Genomic DNA, 9,431 nt, shown 5'->3' with positions numbered 1-9,431 from the left:
AGAAAGCTTGATGCTCATTCATTCTTCCTACAAGTTTCTAGCACTCCTTACAATTTCCCCAAGTTTTCACTCCCACTTTAGCCTTTAGGGACCAAAACTACTTTTTGATTCCCTATTCATAGACACTCCACAATAGCTTCTTCATTCTTTCTTTATATCAATTTAATCTTCTATTCTTACTTTATTTATTTTTTCTTTTTATGATTTCTTTATTATATTTTTTAACGACCATATTTTTAAACGATTATTTTTATGAAAATTATAATCTCAAATGGTCCCTTTTTTTTCATTTGGTTACATTTTCGAGGACTATATTCTTCAATAACAGTGCTATATGTACTTACAATATTTCAAGTTATTTGTTACTTAAAACATTCATTTTGTTAGTTTTCATTATTTTCAGCGTATCAACAACTAACATGTGTATAAATAAATATTAAACTCGCTTGGGTGTGCTTAATATTTCTTTGGAGGGTTTTTATTATGTAAAAATAGAGAAGGGGATGGGGTTGAGGAGTCCGATGAGAGTGTTCTAAACTTCCCATCTCCCTCAACAGTAGCTTACCAGCAAGGAATGGAGAAGTATTGGATCGGTTTGCTCCTTCATTTTTCTTCATTTCCTTCGTTTTCTTTCCTCTCATTATTTTTTCTCTAGTTTTTCCCCGATTGATCCGGTCTTTAAAGGTTAGATGATCTATGGAGATCCGCCCACCAAAGCCTTCACATGCCTCACCATGATCAACTCCACCACCTGATCCTACTCTTCATTTCCACGTCACCGCATGCTATCGAAACGACATGCTTAGCCTGCCGTAAGAGAAAACATCCCCCGCTTGGGATGGGAGCATATTACCAAGTAGAGTTTAATTCCACCAACTTCTTGATAAACTTGGCTGCAAAAACTCTCATAAGATTTAGGATCCACGTTAATGAATAATGACCATGCCAATCAAAGCTACGATAGTGGAAACCTGTTTCTTGGTACAATAACAAAGGCAAACTGTGTACTTAAAACCCATGTAGTGACAAAAGAAAAGGTCAAACTTCAGGGTTGCCTCGAGAGACCAACTTCATAGAAGTTGACAAGTTTCACAAACAATTTATTATTATATACAAACTATTCACTATTATTTACAGATCATTTGAGATCACCTTACCATCCAAATGTAACCTTAATAATCTAGGAACACTGCTTTAAAACCCTAGCTTGATCATCTTCTCAAGAGATTGAAAGGTATAGATCCTTTTACAAGTCACATTGAAGATGGTTTAAGGTCAAAGTAATTACACATCTTAGTATTAATAACCAACTTGCGAACCAAGAGGAAATTAGAAGCATTTGAAGCTGTTAGGAGGTGTAGGACAACATGAGAAGTTCAATCGTGCGCAGATAGTTTAGTGGTATGATCATTGATCAATAAGGTGGTTAAGGTCAGGTAAAGAAGTAGATATATTGAGAACAGAGAAGGAGCAAGCTGCAAAAAGGAAGCAAAATGCAAAAGGGAGGATGCTAGAGATGGTAGTGAGGAAGAGGCAATGTTGAAGAAGCTCCTGGTAAAACCTGACACGCAACAGAGGGCTTTGATTTTTCCATTTTCTTCTGCTGCTTGTATTGGTGTCATGTTATACTGTTAATTTCATTATTTCTGTGAAATTGTTTCATTTTTCTCAAATTACCAATAATTGGCTAACATTATTGTTTGTTTATTAGTTGCGAGGCATATGATGGAGACAGGACATTTTACACTTAACTAAATTCAGCTAGTTCACGTTGCTACATCTATAAAAAAATTATACAAAAAAATCTCACAAACTGATATGATTTAATCTAATCCGTTAGATATACTTTAAATAAAAATAACTTTATAATTTGACAAATCACATCAAGCCACGTCAATTTGTAAGATTGCTTTTGGGTAATCTTTTTATGGTTTGAATATTTCCCAATCCACATTGACCCTTGAAAAAAAAGGCTACCTGGTGCCACTTACAGAAATTAACCATCCAAGTTAGTCTAATTAATTGTGTAGCAGTCCAACGTGATAAAAGCTGATTAAACCAAAATACGATAAAAGACAAAATCACCTCCTTTAAGAAAGGTCCAAGAAACACAATGGGGATGGGACTGAATTCTGAAAGACATCTCCAAAAACAACTAGAAACCACTCTTCGACTCTTGAGTACTATGCAAAACCCTAATAAAAACTCAGCTCTATAATCCGACTCATGAAAAAAATCAAGAGCATGGTACAACAGCCATATATTGAAGATAAATTAAATCACCCAGTTACTTAATTGCCACTGTGTTTGGCCTTTGTGTGAGACTGAAGTCCAGTTTCTGAGCCGAAACTCCTGCACACGAGAGAAAAAGCTGTTAGAACAAAATGAACCTCATTTAGACTTGGGAGTCGCACTTTCCAATATTGAAAGCAAACATACTTGCTGCAAGATTTGCAAGAGTATTGACCGCCAGATTTCGGGGTTTGTGCCTTGGATTGATCACTATTAACAGGTGTCTTTCCAGCCTTCTTGGAAGGATGCGGAGTTGCTGTATGAACACCCTTCTTACCATCTATAGCATACATAAAGCCATAATTGATTTCAATGCCAGATAAATTTTGAAGTAAACCATTGGACCTTTAATGCAAGAGCACAACTAGGCATAAATAAAATTAATCCAGACTTAAAGATAAAAACAACCACAGAGGGATTCCCAACACTAGTGTTCCACGTAATTTATAAACTCTTGCAAACATTGGAAATCATCATTCAATCAGAACACAGAACATCAAAATTGGCACGCAACATGATGGCAATGTTTGGTCACAGGGACGTATCATTAGTGCCAAAATTAAGTTACAAGGCACACAATCAGAGTTTGGCATTAATTTAAAAAATAATCAGGGATATTCTATTAAGAATATAAAATTAAAATAAAAGATAAAACCCACAGCAAAAAGTGAGATTTGTGTCGGGGACATTCTATTAGGAAATAGAATATAAAAAAGGAAATGTAAGAGAGGAAGGTAATGAACATCATTGGTATCATGACTGCTGATTTACACTACATACAGATTCAAATGGTCAATTACCTTAAAATAAACTAGAAAAACACATCTAAGCAATGTACACATGCAAAACCAAATAAAGGCATTTTTCTAATTGCTATCAAGTAAAGCACCCACTAAGTAATGGAATCTGTGACCTCACTATGCACCCTGTCATATATGATAAGGTTTACAGACTATTTGTAGAAAAATCGTATTTAACAAACATTATGACGAGAAAAAGGCAAATAAAATCACCTGTCTTTTGAGGAGTAGCTGATTTTGCCTTTTTAGCAGGAACAGGAGTTTTGGTTGCAGAATCAGATGGTCTCTTCTTGCCCAGTTCAGCCTTCAACAATACACACAGGGTTAATGTTATTATACAAAAAAAAGATTTTAATCAGTAAGATTATTAATATTATAGAAAAATATACCGTCCAAATATTTTCAAAGAAAAATGTAGAAAAGTTTAAAACCTTCTTAGGTGTTTCTTCATCCTCCTCATCAGACTCATCACCAGACTCGAATAACATCGCATCATCGTCGTCATCATCATCGTCGTCATCATCCTGTAACAATTAGTTATGCAAATTCAAAGCCGGTCAAATAATATTCTACTATCACGTTAAAAAATAGTATATATACTCTAGAGAATATATGACTATACGAGGGGCTTGTGGGGGGGACAAGATTGAGACACTATGGATTGAACCAGGTGCGCATGAACACTAAGGCCTTGTTTGAATTCAGAAAGTATCAACTCATTTAATTATTACAACTTTCTCAAATTTTCAAACAAAATACAATAAACAAATCAATTTTTTCAAATTTCAAAACAAAAATAATATTCTAACAATATTTTATTCAATTTTCAACTTTCATTTCATCTCCTCTCCATCTCAACTCACTATCCAAACCTCCCCTAAAAAGCCCAAGATGCTTGTTCTATTCTTGGGAAAAAAAAATGAAAGGATGATGTGTGAAGAGTATTCTGGTGGAGATTGCAATAGCTGGTCATGAACTTTTCTGTTGCAGTTTCATGTCTCCAAGGGTGGAGGAAACAAAAAAAAATCTGCTATTAGGAAAAAACTTGTGACTTTTACGCTTAGCAATATAAAGAATTCTTATTTATATCAATATTCATATACGGTATAGAAGATATAAAAAGATTAACCAAAGTGCAAAAGGTTAAATAGTCATATATAGCACAGCTGGATGAAGCATTCATTCAACAATATAACAACTGCATACCTGATCACTAGAATCATCATCCTCATCATCTTTCTTTGGTTCTACAAGCTTAACCTTCTTTTCAGAAGACTCAGACTTGGAAGCAATGCTTTGAGTTGTAACTATTGAACCAGCCTTACCTGAAAATTATTAACCAGTCAATGGCAGAAAGGGATAAAATATCAAAAGAAAATCACCTATAAAACAGTAAAATGCAGTGGCAGCATCCACCATTATCTATGCTGTTCAATGGCAAATCCTCCAACTCATCCTCTGAATCAGAGTCAAAATCTGTACAATTAAAAAAAGGACATTATTAACAGTCAAAATTGAGATAAGTTAGAGAAAAGAACGTTCATAACACTCACCATCATGATCCTCCGTGGCAAAGACAACATCAGCAAGTCAAGGAAGCACAAAAAACTAGAGGTAAGAACACACTAGTTATAATAACTACTACCATCAAAGAAGGGAGATATTTGGACCTCAAGTAGATAGCATGCAACAGGCATTAGCATGATTTTGCACACTTTCAATGAGAAAGAGAGCATAACTTCAATGCAGACTTCAAAAAGAACTCAGAAGTTATAAAGAACATCAATGATCAAATACAAGAAATTAAAGGTCTATCAACCAGTTTTAAAAGAAGTATCAAATAATCATTCACTGGGCACGAAGGAAAAATGTGAAGGATATTCCTCTGGGGTAAAAGCTTTGTAGCCGAAAAAGTAGACACTCCCATGTTTCCAGTTGTGAGAGAGCTCAAACTCCTTTTCAAAAACCAAATCAAAAGATAGCTGAGGGAAGTTCTCTGTGGAAAGGGTTCCCAAGACAAGTTTCTGATCACCAAACTTCAACAAGAGAGGAACGGATTCATTTCCCTTGGCCTTAAACTCACCCAGAGATGCCTGCACAGAAAGCAGCAATTCAGACATTCCCAGCACGTGCAAAATAACAGCATATAATGTTGAGAATTACCCAAAGCAAATATTAGCACAATTACAAGAACACTTACCTGTGAAAGATGTAGGACCTTATCCTCGCCAGGTTTTACTTTTAGTGGTTGTCCTGCCTTGACTTCAACACCTTAGAGAAACAAAAGCACGATTCAACATGTCTGTCTGTCCATTGATATGACTAAATAAATTCATTATACTAACGAGTAATCACACCACAAAATGAATAGATTTGAGTGGATTCACCAAAAATCCACAAAACCCCTTTTTTGTGAATGGCCACAATCCACAAAACTAATTGCAGAAGATATTAAAAATGTGATAACCAAAACCAAAAGACAAATAATATGCAAAGGTACCTAGAATTTGACGATGTGTTTTTGGGGAGGGAGGCAGCATTATTTCAAGGGACAAAAAACAGTGGAGCACCCATAACAGAACACAACACTCAACATCATCATATTACCAAGCAACACACAAACAGAGAGTGAAATAAGAATAATAAGACTTCATCCTTATCTCTCTTCGGAATTTCACTATTTTCTTCTCATTCTCTCCCAGGTCCAGATTCATCTACTTTAGCGTTGGAAAACAAAATTTTAAATTTTCTTTGCAACACGTGTAAAAAATAAAATAAATTTCCAGCATCTTACAAACAAAAATTACGCGACTGCAAGCAGCTAAACCTAAAAGGAATAGATACATTACCCGGTACCTTTTAACATAAAGAAACAAAAACAAACTTACTAGCTCCAAGCGACAAACACTTACAGAAAAGAAACAGAAACAAACTCGTAAGAAAAATTAGAACGTAGTTTTCCAACACAAAAGGAAATGACAGATAAAAGACACGCCCATATACTCTCTCTTATTTCAATAAAACCAAACATAAGGGAAGCCAAGACAACGAAAAAAAAAATTCACAAAAGAAAAATCCAGTTTCTCAAGATGAAAGCACAAACTCTTAGAAAAAGAAACAGATAGACACAATCAGATGTACTCCATATGCAAAAGAAGAAACCCGGACGGAAAATCATGAATAAGAGAACACAGTCCGCAAGAAATGAAAAAGATACGAGAAACCCAACCCTAACAGTAGGATAAAGATGATTGAAATGGAGCAGCAGAGAGAGCAAGTGGAGGTAGCTTACCCCAAAACTCCATGGACGGCTACAAAGAAGAAGGCTAGGGTTTGGAGAGGGTTTGTTTGAGAGAGAGTGTGTGGAGACTGTCAGTAGGGCTGGCTTCTCGAAGAGACAGAACTACGAGGGTTCGGAGGGGCTTTTATAAGAAGGAAAATGATGCGGTTACGAGTTACGACCCTTTTTACAATTCTTATATAATTATATTTTAATGAGTTTTGCTACTCATTATTTATATATATCACACATTATATATTTTTTTAATTTTTTTTAAAAATATTTTATTCTTTTTAAATTAATTGAATTCTTCTATTCATCATCTATATATCACATATTTTATAAAAAAAATTAAAAATAAATATAGTATGTGAAAATGATGAATAAAATTTTTCTATTTTAAATTATGAATATTTAAAATAATTTATAAAAATAATGCCAATTTACTTGGAGTGGAATACAACATACACAAAAGAAGTGTTACGGCTATAAACTGACGTGATTTTATATGATTTGTTAAATTTATTTTATAATAAAAATAATTTTACAATCTGATAAAAAATATTAAAACACATTAATTTGTGAGATTATTTTTGTATAATGTATTTATGATTAGAATATTTTTCTTATACAAAGAGGGGTGCTATACCCTTATTTTAATATATATGATTGTATGAAAAGTGATAAAAACAAATTATACGTGTTTCAATACTGAATCTTGAGGCCATTTTTTTATTTATTTAATTTTTAGACCTACTTTAGGGATTTTTTTGAAATTTTCCGAGTCACAGAGAAAGCCCCTGTCCGTGCATTAACTCCTCTAAAGTCTAAACTATTAATTTTTAGAAAATATTTAATGAAATAATAATATGTGATACCATGAAAATATGACGATTGTAGTTATAAGATTATCTTATAAATAGGTATGTAAACACAAAAATAAGGTTAATTATAATTATAAATAAAATAAAATATTAATAATTCTTATAATAATAATTGATGTCAAGAACTTTCTTATTGAGCTGTGTTAAGAAGAAGAATAATGAATAATTTTCTTTCCAACCAAATTATTTGGTCATTTGCATGTAAAATCCATGAGTGGATTTCTACTTGGGCCCCATTGTTCTTTTGGGCCTGCCAAAAAAAACAAGAGATGGTTCAAGATTCATTCCATGCATGCAATGCAATAAAAATTGAGCAATGCTAGGTACAGTCTCCACTTGGAGATTGTATGTGCAGGTCTAGACTATTTTAACTTTATAATTTTATAATTTTACAAAATTATCCTTCCTAAAATAATATTTTCTCTCATTTAAGCATGTGTCTGCACATGCAGTCCCCACTTCAGGACTGCAAATAGAATTTCTCATAAAAATTGGGTGAAGCATATTTTGCCATGTTCATGTTCAGTCCCATGAGTTTGTCCTCTTAAATTTATCATTAATGTAAATTATATTTTTTTTTCAGATATTTTTTAAAAACAAAAAATAAAATATTTCACTAATAGTCACTTTATTAACCATTAAATAAAATAAAATATCTGAGCGATAATTTTGAGGAGGCAAGGCAAAGTGCAAACTCCTGGGACTAAGTATCGTTTTCCATAAAACATTATGGTGCTAACTATACGAATAAGAAATAAATAAAAAAAGAGTTCTTTTACTCAGTAATCCTATACTATACACCTATTAAATGAGAGTAATATTACATATAATCGTAGAGTGCATAAGTGTCGCGTAATTGTTTTGAAAAATAGTAGAATCTACTATTAAAAAATAATTTTTTTTATGTGGATCCGTATTTACTCAATTTTTTTAAAAGAAATGTATGGCACTTGCGCACTCTATGATTGCAAATGAGTAATGTTATATACAGTCATGGAGTACGCAAGCGCCGTACAATCGTTTTGAAAAAGAATGAGGTCTACTATTAAAAAAAATTTATTTTTTATATAAATCTTGTATTTACTCATTTTTTTCAAAGAGATTGCGCGGTACTTGCACAGCTCATGACTATAAATATCATTTGTCTTCCAACAATAACAATACAAGGTAGAAGATGTGAAACGAAGATGTTATCGATAAAAGGATTGAAAAAGCTATTTAGGCCATGTTTGGATATATAAATTATTTCATGTCATCTCATCATTATAATTTTTTTAAATTTTTACACAAAATATAATAAATAATTTAACTTTTTCAAATCTAAAAAAAATAATAATAATATTAATAAATAATATTTTATTTAATTTTTAATTTTTATTTAAAATCATCTCATTTCTTCTCACTATTCATATTGTGCCTTAGCGAGATTGTGTGCATTTGAATCGACATTACGTTGAGTTTCGACACGACAGCTTCTTTTTTTTTTTTCACCTTTCTCCTCTACTATTCATCTGCTACAATGAGATGAGATCACATGAGTTATACATGCATTTATATCAGCAATAGCATGGATAATCAGGCAAAACACTTTTAGAGAAAAAAAAAAAAAGGAAGTTATTTTCCTTAAAGAAAAGAAAAAGAAAAAAAATGATGTTTAGTAAAAGAGAAATGATATTTGTAATTTCTTTGAAAAAAGTGAGTAAATACAAGACTTACATAAAATAAAAATAAAAAAATAATAATAATTTTTTATAGTGGATCCCACACTTTTTTAAAAAAATTACACAATGCTTAAACACTCTATGACTGTATCTAGCACAAGTGAAATGGGAGTACTTGTATTCAATTTATAACAGTTTCTATACAACAGATTGCAATCAAAGTAATACAAATAAATTGATTCACTAACAACAATTTGCCCTCTAGTTGTGAATACAAATATGTGACAATTATATAAGGATTAACATCTTTCTCCCCTTAATGTTATTGATCTATATGCTATCCACTTAGCCTCATATATTCCTCTCTTTCTAAGGAGGCAATGGGTGGAGTCCTTATCTTGACTACTACCTCTGATGCTTGGACTGCTCTTGAGAACTCATTTTCTCATAAATCCAAAGCTAGAGGATTAATGAAGAATGACGCTCTCAGCTAAGCTTTGGATTTATGAAGAAT

General features: G+C 32.6%; 1 protein-coding gene across 1 annotated transcript; it reads right to left on the bottom strand.

Moving 5' to 3' along the window:
* Positions 1-1,996: 1,996 nt before the first annotated feature.
* On the bottom strand, positions 1,997-6,514 carry LOC109011769 (histone deacetylase HDT1-like). Its single transcript, XM_018993088.2, has 10 exons — positions 6,385-6,514; positions 5,293-5,363; positions 4,974-5,185; positions 4,646-4,659; positions 4,509-4,568; positions 4,299-4,417; positions 3,524-3,616; positions 3,306-3,396; positions 2,440-2,572; positions 1,997-2,352 (listed from the first exon to the last, which is right to left on the bottom strand). Exons 1-10 carry the CDS (start codon positions 6,395-6,397, stop codon positions 2,292-2,294), a joined length of 867 nt encoding a protein of 288 aa, XP_018848633.1. The 5' UTR covers positions 6,398-6,514; the 3' UTR covers positions 1,997-2,291.
* Positions 6,515-9,431: the final 2,917 nt, after the last annotated feature.

The sequence above is a fragment of the Juglans regia genome, chromosome 5, assembly GCF_001411555.2.
Source record: "Juglans regia cultivar Chandler chromosome 5, Walnut 2.0, whole genome shotgun sequence".
In the NCBI taxonomy this organism is placed as follows: domain Eukaryota; kingdom Viridiplantae; phylum Streptophyta; class Magnoliopsida; order Fagales; family Juglandaceae; genus Juglans; species Juglans regia.
Note: the sequence above shows the minus strand (reverse complement) of the source record. Positions and strands in the feature narration are given on the sequence as shown.